The sequence below is a fragment of the Dissoconium aciculare genome, assembly GCF_010015565.1.
Source record: "Dissoconium aciculare CBS 342.82 unplaced genomic scaffold K489scaffold_19, whole genome shotgun sequence".
NCBI lineage: Eukaryota > Fungi > Ascomycota > Dothideomycetes > Mycosphaerellales > Dissoconiaceae > Dissoconium > Dissoconium aciculare.
The window spans coordinates 199,003-216,777 of record NW_022984969.1 but is presented as its reverse complement, the minus strand read 5'-3'; the positions used below and the strand labels follow the sequence as shown (position 1 = coordinate 216,777).

General features: G+C 51.5%; 7 protein-coding genes across 7 annotated transcripts; 2 read left to right on the top strand and 5 right to left on the bottom strand.

Annotated features, from left to right (window-relative positions):
- Window positions 1–4: 4 nt before the first annotated feature.
- Window positions 5–636, top strand: K489DRAFT_413850 (60S ribosome subunit biogenesis protein NIP7; the record flags this gene model as incomplete). Its single annotated transcript, XM_033608093.1, has 2 exons — window positions 5–451; window positions 511–636. The coding sequence occupies 2 exons, from the start codon at window positions 5–7 to the stop codon at window positions 634–636; spliced, it is 573 nt and encodes a 190-aa protein (XP_033455423.1).
- Window positions 637–1,998: 1,362 nt separating this feature from the next.
- On the bottom strand, window positions 1,999–3,089 carry K489DRAFT_391269 (Aldo/keto reductase; the record flags this gene model as incomplete). The annotated part of the gene is made up of 3 exons (XM_033606677.1): window positions 1,999–2,028; window positions 2,093–2,986; window positions 3,051–3,089. 3 exons carry the CDS (start codon window positions 3,087–3,089, stop codon window positions 1,999–2,001), a joined length of 963 nt encoding a protein of 320 aa, XP_033455422.1.
- A 1,823-nt stretch (window positions 3,090–4,912) lies between these two features.
- On the bottom strand, window positions 4,913–5,436 carry K489DRAFT_327796 (Pre protein translocase Sec Sec61-beta subunit; the record flags this gene model as incomplete). The annotated part of the gene is made up of 3 exons (XM_033602018.1): window positions 4,913–4,947; window positions 5,011–5,106; window positions 5,238–5,436. Coding segments are annotated over 3 exons (330 nt in total), but the record flags the coding sequence as incomplete, so codon positions are not given.
- Window positions 5,437–5,805: 369 nt separating this feature from the next.
- Window positions 5,806–6,689, bottom strand: K489DRAFT_97348 (uncharacterized protein). Its single transcript, XM_033609090.1, has one exon. It carries the CDS (start codon window positions 6,514–6,516, stop codon window positions 6,010–6,012), a length of 507 nt encoding a protein of 168 aa, XP_033455420.1. The 5' UTR covers window positions 6,517–6,689; the 3' UTR covers window positions 5,806–6,009.
- A 173-nt stretch (window positions 6,690–6,862) lies between these two features.
- On the bottom strand, window positions 6,863–8,116 carry K489DRAFT_374406 (uncharacterized protein; the record flags this gene model as incomplete). The annotated part of the gene is made up of 2 exons (XM_033603520.1): window positions 6,863–7,554; window positions 7,606–8,116. The coding sequence occupies 2 exons, from the start codon at window positions 8,114–8,116 to the stop codon at window positions 6,863–6,865; spliced, it is 1,203 nt and encodes a 400-aa protein (XP_033455419.1).
- A 2,100-nt stretch (window positions 8,117–10,216) lies between these two features.
- Window positions 10,217–13,175, bottom strand: K489DRAFT_374404 (uncharacterized protein; the record flags this gene model as incomplete). The annotated part of the gene is made up of 7 exons (XM_033603519.1): window positions 10,217–11,312; window positions 11,376–12,478; window positions 12,535–12,591; window positions 12,643–12,787; window positions 12,842–12,915; window positions 12,977–13,081; window positions 13,119–13,175. The coding sequence occupies 7 exons, from the start codon at window positions 13,173–13,175 to the stop codon at window positions 10,217–10,219; spliced, it is 2,637 nt and encodes an 878-aa protein (XP_033455418.1).
- Window positions 13,176–14,490: 1,315 nt separating this feature from the next.
- K489DRAFT_97079 (uncharacterized protein) lies at window positions 14,491–16,440 on the top strand. Its single transcript, XM_033609088.1, has one exon. The coding sequence runs from the start codon at window positions 14,690–14,692 to the stop codon at window positions 16,355–16,357; it is 1,668 nt and encodes a 555-aa protein (XP_033455417.1). The 5' UTR covers window positions 14,491–14,689; the 3' UTR covers window positions 16,358–16,440.
- The last annotated feature ends 1,335 nt before the right edge of the window (window positions 16,441–17,775 follow it).

The following is a 17,775-nucleotide window of genomic DNA, read 5'->3' as shown; positions in this document are numbered from 1 at the left end:
AACAATGCGCCCTCTAACAGATACCGAGACGAAGACTCTCTTCGAGAAGCTCGCTAACTACACCGGCCGTTCCCTGAACAATCTCCTCACCGACACGGCAACCACACCAAACTCAAAGATACCCGATCGATTCGTTTTCCGCATTCAGAAGGATCGCGTCTATTATGTCCGTGAATCGCTAGCAAACCTCGCCACGTCCGTCGCACGCGATAATCTGCTCTCATTGGGAACCTGCCTCGGGAAATTCACCAAGACAGGAAAATTCCGTCTGCACATCACCGCCTTGGAGGTGATTGCACCGCACGCGAGATACAAGGTCTGGGTGAAGGCCAATGGAGAAATGCCCTTTTTGTACGGAGGTCATGTAGTGAAAGCGCATGTTGGACGTTGGAGTGAGGATGCGCCGGAACATGCTGGAGTCATCGTCATGAGCATGAATGACACGCCATTGGTGAGAATTGTGATGATCTTTACATGAGTGTGGATGACGTGAAGGCTAACAAGGCGCAGGGATTCGGAGTCACTGCACGATCGACCGCTGAGGCTAGGAAACTCGATCCGACTGGTATCGTGACCTTCAGACAGGCAGATGTTGGCGAATATTTGCGAGAGGAAGACACCCTGTTTACGACCTGAGAACGTCTTGCGCAGGGCTCAGAAAGGCATCTGGTGAAACCTATTGGTGGACATGTTGTTGAACGAACATTGACATGTTCTCTGCCATGGGCAAATATTTGCATCGCAACGAGCATCCCGACGAGAGCCAGGGACAAAGCACGCACTCGCGCCGGGACTCATCGCGCAGGTTCATGTTTAGAAAACCACTTATCCTCAAAGCGCAACAAGAGGATTGGAAGTTGACGGATTAACGGACAGCGCGCAAAATAATCATACACAGACCAGAGGGCACGACTCCAATGATGGCATGCAGAACAAAGTCGCATCATGGCCAAATGGCAAAAAAGTTCTCTCATCGGGCACACGGACTCCAGGCCATGCGCCAATTCAACGCCGAAGATCATGGGACCGAGACGGCGAAAACGCGAGCCTGGCTGCAGAAAATCCCCACCCAAAAAGATCCAGCGCCACTTCTCTCGCCCAAACGCACAACAAAATCTCAATCCGTGTGCAAAACCTTCGAATTCGTCCTCAACGGCGCCGGCTTGGAAGTCTGTGCAGCAGCAGTCGTCGTCGTTGCACCACCATCACAATTTTCTGCAATTCTCGTCAGCAAGCCAAATTGGCAAGAAAACACCACCGTCTCTCTCGCGGAGGGTTCGCATTTGAATCTCTCTTACTTGTTCCCGCTTGGGTCATTTGACTCATGATACTCGGCTTCTTCTGCTCGGATGTCCGCGCGACTGTGCTTTTGGCTTCATGTTGTTGAGGCTCGGCGGTTTGATCGCTGCGGCTGGCCTGGGTGTTGGAGGAGGTTTGGACTTGTGGCGCATCAAGGCAGGTCATGACACAGGATGAATGCTGGAGAAGGCGTAATGGAGGTAGAAATTCCAAAGGCGAATGGCTTGTACTAAGTCGACAGCGTTCAGATATAGTATATTCCAAAAGTTCTGAATGAATCGAAAGGGTCCCAACCTGTCCCTCGTGCCGAAGTTCTCACATGACAGCGCAGAAGCCTAGCGCGCGTCGCGGGAGCGGTCCCACTCTTTTGACCCATTGAGATGAATTGCTTGGGTGAATGACGTTGGTTTTTTCGGTAGAAAGGGACTTTTTCGGCGTCGGCTGAAACGTGGGATCTCTGATCACAGCCAAGACCCATCTGAGACTTGGAATCGAAACGATAACGGGTCTGAAACTGCTCTCCGACAGGACGAAGCAGCTACATGTCCTAACCATAGCACGATTTGACTAGTCAAGATACATCATCTCATCAACTTTTCCGTAATGCCGCTTTACTGCTATCAATAATACACAGAGGAACGTCAGTCACTTCACGGCCATGACCGAGAGACGGACATCTCGTTGTTTGAAGCCACGGACTTATGCAAAGATTGGGGCATTGACGCCGTACTATTGGTTTGTCAGCCATCCACGCTCATCGTACAATTGTGTCAGCTCGTGGGACGGAACTTACGTTGAGCGGGTTGTTGAAGCGCAGACCTTGGTCGAGAGAAGAGATCTGCTTGATCTCATCTTCGGAAAGATCGAAGCTGCAGACATCCAAGTTCTGTGCAAGACGGCCCTGGTTGTTGCTCTTGGGAATGACGGCCACTCCGCGCTGTGTCGCCCACCGAAGGAGGACCTGTGCGGGAGTCTTGTTGTGCTTCTCGGAAATGCTCTTAATGGTCGAGTGGTCGAAAAGGAGGGGTGTGTCCTTGGCCTTTTGCATGTCGAGCTCGAGGAAGGATTGAGGGCCGAACGATGAGTAGGCGGTCACGGCGATGTTGCGGTCCTTGCAGAGGGCCAGCAGATCCTCCTGTACGAGGTAAGGGTGGTGCTCGATCTGCAGAGTTTGAGGGATGTGTTTGGCGTATCGCTCAACATCAAGCAGGAGGGCACCGTTGTAGTTGCTGATTCCAATGGCTTTGATGAGACCCTCCTCGTACAGCTCTTCCATGGCCGCATATGTCTCGCTCAGGGGCGCCTTGCTGAAGGTGAGCTTGTCGTTCTCATCGAAGAAGCCTGGCGGGTAGCGGACAGAAGGGTCGACGTATTTGAGGGCGATCGGGAAGTGAATGATGAAGAGATCGAAGTAGTCGAGGCCCCAATCCGCGAGCTGCTTCTTGGCGATTGGCTTAACGCGCTCCTTGTCGTGGAAGCTGTTCCACAACTTGGAGACAATGAACAGATCCTCTCGCTTGACGAGGCCTTCATCAATGGCGCGCTTCACACCCTGGCCAGCTTCCGTCTCGTTGCCGTAATCGCAAGCTCCATCAAATAGACGGTAGCCAGTCTTGATCGCGTTGTAGACCTGGTCAGCGCACGTCTCGTTGGTGACTTTCCAGAGACCGAAGCCAACAAGCGGCATCTGTTGGAATTGCGCAAGTCAGCTTAGTCGACAGTGCCATGTCCGGAGAACAGTCCAAACGAACCTGCTTGCCGTTGTTCAGCTTGATTGACGGAGCAGCCATTGTGCCGAACTTGCTGAGAAGAGAAAAGTGTGGTTGGTGTTTCGGACGAGTCAAGGTATATCGATGGGTGTTGAATGGTGTAGTCGTATGGGTTGAGTATGAAGACGAGGGAGGAGGAATCGAGTAGGAGGAGAGACGCGTGGCGATGGGTCTTTTATTTGTTGATCAAAAGATTGTCAGTGTATTTTGCCGGAAAGAGAGCGAGCCACAGTGACATGCTCTCGGACATGTACGAGTAATAATAATAATGATACCTAGTAATGGTAATAACAGGATCCGCATCAGTTTTACCGTCTAGTGAGCGTTACGAGGAGATTCCCTTGCATAGCCGCCTGCAGCATGATGTTGCCTCTTCGACTTCACCCGGAAAAAATCGTATGGAGCTCGAATATGATGTAATAGGCGGCGGACGCGTTTCCAGGTCCGAGTGGCAGAGAAATTCCAATCTCTTTCGTCCGTCAGTTCATCCAGGCCTCTTTCTATCGTTCAATTGATAGGAAAACGCTTTGGATTCTCTGGGGCAACTCCTCATGAATGGATATGCTAGTAGGTGGTGTTGTGGTGTCTCTTCTACATGGATCACCACGATAAAACACCAACATACCTAGGTACCTAGATGGAAAATCATTCAGGCCGACCCATTGAATCGTGACTTCCGTTAAGGGACAACTACAGTGAAGAAGGCATGTCCGTCCGTTTCGTATCAATCTTTCCTAAAGGAGGCGAGCTCCACTGATAAATAGTAAAGAGACACTCAGTACCGTGAGGCCATTCATCCACCGTGTACCGCGTCACTCCCTCTCTTTCTCTCTCTACCGTGGAGGAAAAACATCAATGTGAACGGAGAAATGTCCCGACGACTTCAGAGGAGCAACGTCACACGGAAGGCGGGGTGGCTGTCGGTATGCCTTGTTGCGTAGGAATTCACCACCCTGCATTCTTCTTTCCTGCACGTCCCAATGCAACCACACACGACTCATCACGCGGCTGTAGCGGAATCAACCATCCATCGAAGACTCCTACCGAATTAGTCTTGTCATCACGGAGAGAAAAAGGAAAACGCTTATTATCTCGTCTCGTCGAAACCGAATGTCACCGTCGTGGCGAGCTAGGGTTGACGTTGCGAATGCCTCCGCTGTGTGTGTGTGGCCTTTAGGCTAAATTGTCCCATCGCCGCCCTTGATAGAAGGGGTCCACATAATTATCCAAAAGGGTTCATGACTCGGTGTGGCTGTTGGGTTCTCTCGTTACAGTATTAGATCACGAGGCATTAATTCGTGCAGGTGTGGAATCACAAAGAGACGTTTTCTTGTTCTTCACTTTTTGTTTTCGCATTCAAGCTCTAGCGGTTGTTCCAGAACGGTACCAATCTGGCCATGAGGTCCCGCAGGCCAATCTCGAGTTTATTGCACAACAACCCCTACCCAGGGACTTACCCAGGTAGAACAGTCTTGGAGCGCACTGTTCCCGTTCCCACATCGCAAAGCAGTAAACGCGCTTCGTATAGAACTGGAACCGCCAGATTTTGTAGTGTACAAAACACGCGAGCTCTTCCTTTCTCTAGTTCTGGGATCGTGTGTAGGATGATCGAGTCGACATGGGAGAGAAAACGCGGTTGCAACAAGGAGCGACAGAAAGATAGCTCGATCGGAGCGTCCAGTGGAGACGTCATGTCTCTTGAAACCTCGACAAAACCGTGTCCGGGATTTTGGTGATGAATTGCATTGCGCCAAACGCCGAAATGTGCCCTCCGCGAGTATTGTTTCCCACCTCCATCCGCCTGATGGAAAATCTCGAGACGGAGAAGCCAGATGATGAGTGATTTACGAAGCGAAGCGCTTGGTGAATTTCGCGATGACTGTTCGTGTGTATCAGCAAGGCGTTCTGCTCACAATGCATCTCCGAACGTAGCCAGGCTTACTGTGCAGCGCGACAACGCTGATGATGAACCCGATGGACAAGACCATGACCACGAACGGGTCGACCTTGAGGCCAGGCGATTCGTCGGTGTAAAGTCCTATTGCAATCCGTATCAGCCCAAAAGATCCCCCCTCTCTTTCCCACGCGGGAATCGGGCATGCTGCTGCTGCTGCTGCCAAAAATCCAGCCGCAGACTGCCCAATGTGTGCTCCCAGAAAAAGAACGTACTCAACATTGTGCTGCTGCTACCACCGGCGCCGGCAGCTCGTGTGCTCGTTGGGCGCGCATTGGCGGCCTTGTCTGCTCGGTCGGCGGCCGCCTTTCTTCGGATTGCGGTTGCGGGTCCTCCGGGTGCTTTGGGAGATGCAGCTCGTGCGGTCGTCGAGCCCGTTGACGGGGAGACTGGGGAGGTAGGTCGTGGAGCGGACTAGTCATGTAGGTATCAGCGATAACATTCGGAGGTTTGAACCATGTAGCTGGTGGGTTCAATGCGCGCATTCGGGAGCATCGCGATGCGGCTTCAAATGCTTTCGAGTATCGCGGTGACGGGAGCACAGGCGCTTGTGCGAAAGACGGGACTGACCATTGTGTGAGTGATGCGCGACGAAGAGGATGGGAGCAAGATGTCGTGGATGGTGCGACGGTGATGTAAATGGTGTCGTCGTGATAGTGTTCTCTCGTATGTGGAATAATGAAGCCAATGCGAATCTTCTAGTGTCGCTATCGAACAGACAAGGTGTCCAAACATGCTGCGAGAGACCCTAACGTTGCACGAGGCTCACGTCACGCACGTGCCTACGCCCTGGAAATTTCGCGCTTCTCTCCAGCTGCCTCCACTTCATCATCTGTCGACATGTCTCCCTGCTTCAGAAGTGCGTGCGGTGTCTGACCCATGCCAGGGAATGCTTCATCGCATCGTATTTTCGGGGTCAACATAGCTGGCGAGGTCGAGCATCGCCACTGCTGATTCGATATTGGCTCCGATCGAGATCCCGGCACGTCACAGTCTGCATTGCCAGCGCTTTTGAACCCATATGTACCTAGGTATGAAAATCTGTCCGAATTGAAATCGACAGAGCAAAGGATAATAGATTGTGCTCCGAGCCATTCCCGTTCCGTCCCATTTCCCATTCGCAAAATAGAGTATTAAAGTAGTGCAGTGTTGCCACTGAAGACAAGAAGACCGACGACGACGAACAAGACCGATTCCCTGCCCCGAACCCCGTATCCCAAGTAGTAAGAAAGTCTCCTGGCTCCCAAATGGTCGTTGCAATGTACTCTCTCTTTTTTGCTCTCCTCCTTCGTGGTATGTGTGAATTGCGCTCCCAAAGATGCAAAAAACTAAAAGGAAAATCTCCCCGCAGCGACCACAACATGAGTCGAATCCCAGAAAGAAGCAGCGCCAGCATTGAAGGGAAATCGACAAAAGGCCTGCGACTCCCGAAAACCCAAGAGAACCTTGTGCGACCACCCGTTGAGAGATGACCTTCGATCTTTTTCGCCCCATGCTCCGATTGCCACCGATGGCAAAGAAAAGCAAACCTGCGCCAAAGAGGGACGATGGAAGTGACAAGAATCTGCCTGCGGCGCAATAACAAACCCAAGACCCAAGACACCGGGAAGCGACCACAATGCCCCTGTTTAGATGCTCCACCCTGCAGATAATGATCAGAAACAAAACAGACTCCTCCCTTCGCTGGAAAAAAAACAAATCCGAGGCTTTCCCGATGAGCCCTTTCTTTTATCCCTTTTTGCAAATACTCCCCTAATCTATATACGAAATGGTTGTTTGGTCAAATAGTCGCTGTTAGACGTTTTGGACTCTCGATGCTTGTACCGGATGGACCAGGTGCTCAGCCCCAAACGGATGGCTGGACTGCGAGGGTGTTCTTGGTTGAGCCCCAGACGGCGCTGTTACTGCCCCAGGAGCCGAGGCCGCTGACAGTCTTGTCAGAGTGGCCCGGGTTGGATGCAGACGAAGCAGAGCGTTCGTCTTTCCCGTTAGCCCCGTGCTGTGAGCCACTGGCATTGAAACCGTAGCTCAACGAAGAAGGCGTCAACGGGGTGGTAGAGCGCTTGCCATGAGGGCCTGCACCTTGGACTGGTCGAGTGCCGATTGGTGCGACGCCAGAGAGAGCAGAGAGACCACCCTTCTGCTGTCCCTGGACCAGTGGTGGCGATCCGGCTGGAGACGAGCTGGAGGTGCGGTTGTTCTGCTGGGGGTCATTCAACAAGGCGAAGGACTGCTGAGGCGGCGCGCCAGAGACGGGCGAGGTGGTGTTCTCAGTGCGATCACGAGACGGCATCTGAACGGCACCATCCTTGTTTCCGTGGCCAAGACTGAATGCATCGAATGCAAGCGGAGAGGGTCCACGGCCGGCAGGACTTCTCGCGTCCTGGCTTGGAGCTCGGCTTCCGTCGGTGTTGTACATGCTCGAGTTGTCGCCGTATAATGCGCGATGCTGGCGCGCGATCAATTCACGGCGGTCTTCCTCGCTCATCGTAGTCGGGCTCAGAGCTCGATCAGTTTTGACACCAGTGACAGCTGTTGGTCATTAGAACATGCGCAATCCATCGATCCAATGTTCGAACTTACTCCGATTGTACTGCTGCTCTTGATGGTAGTTGCGCAGCTCGCGTTCCCGCTGAGCAGCCATTCTCCGCTTTGCTTGCAGCACCTGCTCCGCTTCACTTTGTCTCCCGCCTGGGAAACGTTGTCCGGCATAGAAATTCTGTAGACCAGCAGAGCCCGGTCGTCCGGCTTCTATCTCGGTGACGGACTGGTGCCTCTGTGGGCCGGTCGCTCGCTGCTCAGCGCCGAAGTCGTGTCCACGGCCGACCACGGGCATACTCTCTCTCCGTGCCGAGGAGGCTGCGCTGGCAGAGCTGGCTTGCGTTGAGCCAGGGTACCACTTGCCGCTCTTCATCAGGTTGTCCGTCGCACGTGCGATCTCTTCAAACTGCAGCGCAAATGCCGTCGAGTCCACATGGATAGGCGCGGTTGAAGTCGAAGTCGATCGGGACGGCGGTTGCGACGATTGTTGGTGTTCCCACGATGGTTGGCGAGCTGGGGCAGACCAGGTGTTGTCACTGTCGTAGAAAGACATGATCGCTGGGAAATGTGTGCTGTGGATTCGCTGTGCGTCGCGTTAGGACCCACTCTCCCAAATGCGCAATGATGACCAGAGCACAAATCCACGAATGTTGAACGTCGCAATACTACGCGTCCACTGAGCAGGCGAGCACGAGCACGATGGCGTCAAGGACGAAGAGCAAATGCGCCGGGAGCGGTGTTGGTCGACATGCCGAAGGTCCCAATATAGTGGATATGCGGTGCAGGTGAAGGAGGGGATGGAACGCGACCAAGCGGGAAAGACGTACCTGAACGTCGGAAAACAAAAATTTGGGGCCTCCACCTCAGAAGAGATAATTTTCGGCGCAAAGACGAGCCAGCGTGTTCAGTTGATGTAGATGGTGATGCGACCGTGATGAAGGATCGATATCTTATGAGAAGAGGTCACAGAGATGATGAGAGGGAGCATCTGCAAGACGAAACCACATCGGAAACCTTCGTGCTGGACTGGACACACATAGGAGGAGGACTGAATGGCCGCTGCGGTGGTGGTGGTGGACAATCTCCGCACACTTCGGCACTAAAAAATCTACAAATGGCATCGTCTCTTTTATTATTACTGCTCGCGCGCTGCTCATTTCCAGTAGTCCAGCACATACATTCAAGGATAGTACATGTAGAGCAGATCTCTCCGCCTGAACGTCCGCCATTGAACGTGTCGAGGTTTCTAAGATGCCTGCACATATACTACAATCAACGGGAGGAATGCACCTCCATCCTTACGATTGTGGAGGATTTCGCGCATTCTCTGCTGGATAGATACTGTAACATTGGGCTGACAGGTGACAAGGCACTACTGTGCGTGATACAGTGCTACTGTACCTAGAGAAGGGAGATCGGAACTATTCGTGGCAGCCTGAGGTGAGGCGGGGACATGAGGACTCACTCAATGGACAAGAAACATTTGATGCCATTGCCTTCAAAGGTTGCCATCCAAGGTTGAGGTACATACGGTTCACGACATGTTCCCGCCGGCGTTGATGAATTGGAGACGAAGCCATGATTTATCATCATGTCTTCTCTCTCCGCTTCCAATTCCTTGCAATCGCGTGCTTCACATCCCATCTTTCATTCTGACTCCCTTCTGGAGCGCTACATACCGGACTACATACATAAGTACCGCAAAACGGTGGTACACGATTCGTCGGGAATAACGTGGTCGCGCGCGGTGCACTGGACGAACGCGGCATGCTTGCTTCTTAAGTTCCAAGTCTTTAGTGCGGTCGGCCGTGATAGGGACCAAGATCAGAAGATGGACCAGACGAGCGGAGACGGCGCGCAAGAGGGCTCGTTCCACCTCCAAACCAGCCAGTCCCGCCCAAACGGGCACGTTTCTGTTGGTCCCCTGCTTGATCCAAGATGAGATGAATGTTCGATACGCTACAATCTATCTGCCATGATGATCCTCATTCCTGACTGGTAAATTTCACACACGGGAGCCATCATTCCTGTGAGGCTTTCATCCTGCTGTAGAGTTCATGCTCTCCTTATCATCATGTTTTCATGGAGATGATAGCTGCCATCACGAGAAATGAATGTCATCCAAGGTTGCTTGACAGATAATTGCACGATCTACAATGCAGATCGCATGCCGAGTCCCTGGGTGCAGGTGCAAAGCGTATACAGTATGCACGGCGCAAATGGCAAACATTCCCGACTCGAGCGGAATGTTCCAACGGCGGACCTGGGAAATTCTATTGCTCCTTCATCCCAGGGAATGTTGTTGAAATAAACCTCGAGAACCCTGGAAATCTGCACAGAACAAATCCTATAGGTAGCCTCGTAGCGACTGGGTGATAATATAATATAATCCATGTGCCCGTATCCAGCTCGACCCCTCGAGCGTTGTCCAGGTAAATTTGATTGGCCCTTCCCTGTCATAAGCGGGACAGCAACCCGCAATCACCGCGGCTCCTTCTCTCACAGCGCTTCTCTGCCCAGTCCCCTTATCACAAGGTTACCGTCGGCAGCACATTGGATCACATGTATCGGCTTCTAGTCAATAGGTCTGACTGGTCGCGTCGAGCGCAGTAGAAATCCGGCGACGCGCTTTCTTATGAGCCGAACCTGTCCCCTATGAATTCAGCTCCGTGTCTTCCTCAGCCTCGTTTCTCTGCTGAGCTTTGGCCGTGACGTCTTTGAGGCTCAAAAGGGAGTCCAACGTCATCTCATAGATGGACAGAAGATCGTCCATCGTAAGACGTGCATCTCCTTCACCTTGATCACCACGATCATTGGCGAGGGCCAACCCCATTGAAACGATGTTGCGGATCTGTCGGCCATTCATCTCGTTGCGCCGGCACAACTGCTTCTCGATTGAACTGTAAAGTTTCGACCGAGTGCCCGCGATCTTCCTATCGCTGACTTTGTCAAGCAAATTCTTGTAAATTTTCACCTTCTGGGGTGGGGTTAAGCGCTTGTACTGAATCGTGAAGTGCATGCGCGATTGCACTGCGATGTCAATTGATCGGATCCGGTTCGTGGTCAAGAAGATAATGCCTTCGTAATACTCTAAGCAGCGGAGTAGTACCGAAACAAGCATGTTCCGGTTCGGATTGTCGGTGTGCACGCGTTCCTCAAGGAATACATCGGCTTCATCGATGAGTAGAATCGCACCCCAGCGTGCTGCTATCGCAAAAGTGGCTTTCAGCCGGCCTTCTGCTTCAGCCGCCTCGGACCCGATATCGGCTACAGAGACAGCGAGCAATGGTCGCTCTGTCGCGAGCGCGATCGTCTCAGCCGTGAGGGTCTTGCCAACGCCAGGTGGTCCATGGAGTAAGATCGCAAGGCCCTTGCCTTTCCCCTCAATGACATCGAGGGATCCGGGAACACCATCTTGTGTTTTCTCAAAAACACCGTGTCGATTAGATCGTGATGAGTCATGGTTGTTGACACATGCAAGGAGAATGTCCTTGAAATTTTGACCGAGTTGGAGCTGGTCACGGAAGAAATCTTTGCCTTCGCCATCCTGATTCTTGCCTCCCTTGCAAAGTTTGAGTTTGAATTGCGCCCAAACTTTCTCTTTGAGAATGTAGCCGAGCACGCGCGGCGGACACATGGCGAGTCGATTTTCGTCCTTCCGAAACTCCTCAAACAGCTTACGTGGAGATGTAGATGAACAAAGCCAATTCCAATACCAATGAAGTGTAGTCTGGTTTAAACATGCACGACTGAGAGGCCATTAGTATCATCACAGAATCAACGAGCTTAATGCAACAAGTCAATGCACTTACCATGTGCATTCGGAGTCATCGAAATAGGTCGCGGCTATGGTACCGAGAGGCGGTGTAATCTCGTCCAAGATGCGCAAAAACGAATGTGCATCGACAATGATCTGACCGTGATAGTCTTTGCGGCTGGGCTCATTCGTATAAGTTTTCTCCGATCCCGAGACGGTGGACCTGGCGTCGTCACCGTCGTCGGTATCTCGCTTTGACAGCATTGGTGAAAATCCGATTTTACTAGCAGCGCTGGCGAGAACGCCACCGCTGTATTGGAATTGGAAACCTCGAGCCTCATGATTGTAGATGCTCCAGAAAGACTCGCCGCGCTTCACCAGCCCGGCACGCGCTTCCTCGTGATTCTTGTGATATGAGATAGGGTAAACCTCGAGCATGTCCACGGCCTCGTCCGTTTGCTCACCGGTGTCCTTTTTCTTCTTCAGCGTGAAAGTGTATTGGACTGGTTCGAAACTAGACCCGTTCCAGTCGAGTCCGAGGCAAATGACTTCGAACTCTTTTTCTGTCCAGACAGAATCGCCTAATTTAGGCAAGTCGCATGTAAAGACCTCCAGCATCTGGATCTCGTCCATGAAGGTTTTTGCAAAGACCTTCGTTCCGGGGCAGAACAGTGTCCACAACCAGCAGAAGGGTAATCTTCCGGTCAGGGCAAGCGTTTCTCGAGCTTTGAGATACGGTTCCAGCCGAGACCTTTTGAGCATGGCCATGAGCTTTTCAAGGTCTTGCCTTGCGTGACTTGTCTCCTCACTATCACCAGGTTGTGTTTTGCACGCATTCGAGAATTTCATCCAGTGCCACGCAAATTGCGTGAAGGGCTCCGTAAGAATCAAAGGAGACTTTAAATCAGTAACTCTTTCGTCATTGCTCACGGTATCAGTGGCAATGTCGCGGTAGATTTTTTTCAGCGCCGGTGAATCAATCACGATCTGTTCATGAGAGAGGCGCTTGGGGTTGTCGCTCTTCATGACACGTCGAAAGATTGTGGAAACGACCGACGGCTCTTCGGCGGTCAACTTGTCGTCCTCGATCTCGTAGGCAACGATCTGGTCTATATCGATGTCCTTGTCCTCGTACTCGAATTCGTACTCGTCCTCGTACTGTTTGAATTTAGAATTTGTTCATTAAGACCTATAAAACTTCCGGAAATTCTCACCTTTCGTTCTACCAATCGAACTCGGGCAGGAGGGCTTGATTTCTCCTTCTCGGCCTCCTAGAAATGGTCATTGCAATGCTCGTGTATGCCACTTCGCAACACACTCACATCCTTCTTGTTCTCTTCGCCTGAATTCTCACTTTTCTCACCGTGGTCACCTTTGTCATCCTTGTCGTCAGAAGGCGCTTCGCTCGAACCGCCCCTTTTGTCGTCATTCGCCAGCTTCTCTGAAGGCACATCCGCCGCTGACGTGCTGTTCGTCATACATGAGTTTCGACACTTTTGCGGGCGCCAGATGGTTACTCACAGGTCTTCTTTATCAGAACTTTCTCCTTGTGCTCTGGATGTAGTGACGTTGGTACTGTCGCCATTTGTATTTGCCTAAGGTCGATAAGTAAGACATCGAACAGAACGACGATCACCTGTAAGAGTATGGTCATACTTTGCTGCGCTCCTTATCAAGTTCGGATTGGAGCTGAGAGCAGCGTAGCTCAAGTAGGCGCATGTACTGCTGCTCGATGGAGTCTTTGGACTTTTCCAGAACGGTCTTCGATTGTCAGCCCATCCGTCCTGTTGAGACGTACGCAGGAGCACTCGGTGGATAAGAAGCGACAGACCTCGGACGACATCTCTGAAGCCATACTGGCGTGGATGCACCTATTGAAAGCTGCAGCTTTCAATATTCACGTGAACAGCTATTTGTTCGCGGAGTGAGACGCTAGATCGTAGATTGGTACAATGTGACGCAATCAAAGTGAGAGAATATGTTCGATGAACGAGTTATTGCTCGTGTCAGGGGTTTGGCGGCTATATAAATGCATTTATCGCCAATCGCAAAACCACCGGCCTCTTTAACCATTGTAGCATACTATGATTGGATCCACAGACGTGACCGATCTCATTCGCGCACAAATCGTTGTCCGATCATGGTCGAATGATCCTAGTCAGGATGGTTGCATGCTTGAGGTGCGGATTGAACCGTGAATCTGCAGTATCAAAAGCAAATATGGACTTAATCTACATCTCCACATTCACCGGTCGCATGCAGAGAACCGTGGCTGCGTGGCGTTGCAAGGTTTCATTGGCAGACTTGACGACAAAACCCTAAGATACGTCGGAGTGTGATGGCCGCAAGATACAACACCCTGATCATCAGATTAATGCCCGTTTTACACTTGCAACGGAAAGCGATTGCATTGCGGCCGTGTACTGTTTCCGGACGCAGAGAAAGCTCGTGAAATGTGAGCCACAGCTACAAGATGACGAAGTGGCAGGCAAAGAGTGTCTCTGACCACGCCCAGGTCCGGCCAGAACGCAAGGTACCTTCGTCTTTTCCTTATCTGGCTCCCCAATGTGGCAGCAAAGGCTGGACAGTTCGAGACTAGACATGTTTGCGGAACCACTAGATGGTCATGGTTGCGCAAAACTCCTTGCCTGTTGGTGGAGAGGAGACAGTGACCAAGCACGATAAGCGAGAGCGATGTGGTGCTCGGTCTATCAAGTGAAGCCAGACCATCGATGTGTGTATGGTGTGATGAGAATTGAGTGGGCTGCAAGTCCCCAGAGGTGTAGCTTGTGTGGCGACTTGCTGGCGCTCTGTCGCCCCCCCTTTACGCCGGTAGACTCATGGCACCAGGTGGTCGTGCGACAAGGTGCCATTGACGGCTTTGATAGAGAAATATCCGCACATTTGTGGCGGGCGGCGGAAAGGGCTGAGGTGATACAAGACTCCTCGTTCTCTCATGCTGTGCCATGACTCCAATGCCAAACCGCATCACCGCTAGCAAGCGAAAGCGAGGGATATTGCGAGCACCGTCCAGGAATCAGCAAATTCAGGTGTCTAAAATTTGAAATTGCGTGACTCGAAGCCGAATTCTCACCCGACCCACGAGCTGTACCGCCGGCTTGACGGTTCGGAGCTGCTTGACAGCACCGAACACCATACGCTGGCATAGCGACGTCTGACAAAATGGCGCGGACTTGGTTCAATGATAGAAACGCCGCAGAGAGGTGACACACTTTTCACTGTCGTCTTGCTCAACTTCAGAGTAGCTGACTCCGCATCAGTGCTTTTACTGAAACGCAGGCCTTGTTGGCAGACAAGGAGACATGGACTCTATCCGTGATTGAAGCATCCAGAGGCGATGATTTCGCGATGACACAAAGGGGCGCTGTCTCTACACTCTATCAATGCACCGAGCAAGATATTCGATCTCAGATCACGGCCTTCCGCGATGATCATGGGTCCGAACTCGATCGAAATGCCCAATACGATTCGTTGAGCCTTGAAGTGCGAGCCTCAATGAAATTGGCGGGAATTTCAAAGAAGGTCTGGATAGAGAATCGCAGCGACTGGTCGAAGCATAAATCCGGAGCCGTGCTTCAGAAGAGTATCACAATATTTGCAAGTTTTCTCGAAAACTTCTCGGGAATAGCCACGATCGCCAAGGCCGCAGATCAGCAGTATGGTGGCATCGCCTTTGGCACAATCTCTTTACTGCTCAGTGTGGTCGTGCACAAAGCGCAACGGGAGCAGACGCTTGAAGACGCTTTCGAAGAGATTAGTTCCAACTTACCTCGCCTCGACACTTTGACCAGACTCCGTAGAGAGGAGTCGGATCCGGAACAGACGCGGCATTTCCAGAAGCTCATGGAACTCATCGCATCGACGTTCTTTCATATTGTCCAATTCGCACGTCAGGCGACAGAATATTATGGCTCAGTCAAGCAGAGGTGGAAGGACACACTCCGGTCTGAGCCGACCAAGAACAAAACGATCGAGAAGATTCGTAAGAATCTGCAGGAAATCCGATGGGTGTGTGATATGTTGATGATTCTGAAAATGGACGCTCTGCAACGCAATCTTAGTGATATGCGCACCGACGTGGGTAGCATGCGCATCGACGTGAGTGGCACGTACAAGGAGGCCATCACGTCAAGCGATCGCATACTGAAGGCCCAATCATCTTGGAATGCCGCTCACTTGACGGAGCTTCGACGCCTGTTGAACGTTCCTGCGCACGGAGACCACACCAATCTCGAACACTACAAAAAGATCTTGTTGCAGATCCTCTTTGATGGTTCCCCTTCGACAGGTACTCGGCATGTGAGACCCAAGGAGATTACCATGGATCTCCTGAGGCAAGACTCAGACTTCAACGAATGGTGGCAAAGCAAGAAGTCATGCATGTTCCTCGCCGGAGGCTCGAACTTCGAAGAGAAAAGTGGCTCAGTGGATTTGAATTGGATTTCTTTGGCAGCAGTCCTGGTAGTCGAAGCAGCTCGCAAGCACAACCCCAAGACTGCAGTGTATCTTGCCCAGACTAGCTTCACCGTTACGAAGCGAAAACGCAGTGCCAATTGGGCGATCCTCGCGAACATAATTTACCAGCTCGCAGAAATGCATGAAGATCTGCTTCGCAGCAAGCTTGACACGATCCAATCAGCGGTTCTCGACGCTGCTTGGAGATCGAGCAATGCCGAAACCTTCATGAATCATGTGCATCCTCTGCTGGTGGACATCTTGAAAGCTTTCTCGACCGACGACGAGATCATCATCGTAATCGATCGTCTTGACAAGTCACAGTGTGCGTGGGAAGACGACGACGAATGCGACAGCCACACGAATATGCTGTATTACATGGAAGGCCTGCTACGCATAGCTGCAGACGCACACTGTCGCATCAAGATATTTCTCACTGTCGATGCCGCTCGCTTACGGAGAACCGATAGACGAACAATCGTCTTACCGTTAGCCAGAAATCAAAAGGAGGCGCTCTTGTTGAAAAAAGAATGGTGTCAGGTGACGGAGGAAGTGTTTTAGTTGAATCATAGTGCATGTTCTGGTAGCTTATCCTGAAACGACGTCACGTTGATTCGAGGCTGTGTCAAGCTTATGAGCCTTTGTACCAGAGTTCTGTAGACGTCGCTCTGTGAAGGGTATCACTTACCGCGTGCTGATCAGGCCTTGCGATTGAGGTTCGTGTGAATGGGGCATCTGGAGGGACTGCGATTCAACGCAAGGCCCTGCGTAAGGTGCCAAGCTCTGGAGGATGACTCGAGCCCCAGCCAGCTGCCTACGCGATTTTCACGGCTCTCAAATGACTTACCCTGCCACTCTGCGCTGTATTTGCGCGCCAGCATTCTCTCAATGGAGGGTGCCTTTGATCAGCTCGATATCGATCTGACATTCTCCAGAATTCTTGATGGGGCAGACCTTATCTGGTGGCTGAAAGAACGGAACAGCGGAGATGCGATGCGGCGAATCTGGTCATGCACACGCCACGGGCCACTAATCTTGGCGCATTTTGTTTCCGTTGCCATGTAGCAACTCGGTTCGGGATGTCGTACATCATGAATATGCATTATCAATGTGGACTTGAGAGATTACAGTAATACAGTAGACTCGTGGAGCAATTTTCCGGTCTGCGAGAGCACTGATATGGCAGTCACTGTGGATTGTCTTCCGTGGTTTGCATCGCCTCAAGTCATGGAGATATGGAGCGCAATCCGCACTCGCCTTGAATAATCCGGCAAAGCCGACAAACAAAGACCAGCTGACTCATTTGTACAATACTGCAGGTGCCCAGATCACATCTAGTTGTTCAATCATGGCCATCGCGACGTGGAGTCCATAGAACCGGTCGATGAAAATACAATATTTGACATGATGTCGATGAGCAAAGCATTTGCTGGTGTAGCACTCGGCGAGTCGTAATATCGAGAAGATTAATCGGAGTCAAGATGCAATCTCGCTGATATTCATGCAGAGTGTACAAAAGATCAGATATTCGGCTTCCAGGAGCACAAACTGCATTCCAGAGAACCTGCATTGATAGGGCATCGTACGTGTTGTTTTTCACGTGCTCGGTTTTAGTCTGAATTGACATCACAACGCTCTAGCTTTGATGAAGACATCGAATCGCTGGTGAAGTTCCACATGATCGAGAAATGCCATGGCTAAGATGCTTTAACTTACCATGACATGGCCAAACAAGCGGTACTTAATGTGATAGATTGTCACGCACTACAAGCAAGATTCGACTGGGCTGTGTTCGCTCTAACGGATAAGTTTCCTCCGACGACCGAAGAACTCTCCAAAGACGTACAAGCAATAGCCCACCAATCACGCGAGACCTCGGACACCGAAGACCACACGAATTACTCAGAGCGATAATTGTGCTGTTTACGAGCAGATTTGTGCACGATTCTTGGAACTATTGGCTACAAAAGAAACGGCAG

Bases quoted from the DNA above. Each gene is read 5' to 3' on its own strand.
- K489DRAFT_97348 (XM_033609090.1), bottom strand. From the start codon at position 6,516: ATGGGGCGAAAAAGATCGAAGGTCATCTCTCAACGGGTGGTCGCACAA.
- K489DRAFT_97079 (XM_033609088.1), top strand. From the start codon at position 14,690: ATGACACAAAGGGGCGCTGTCTCTACACTCTATCAATGCACCGAGCAA.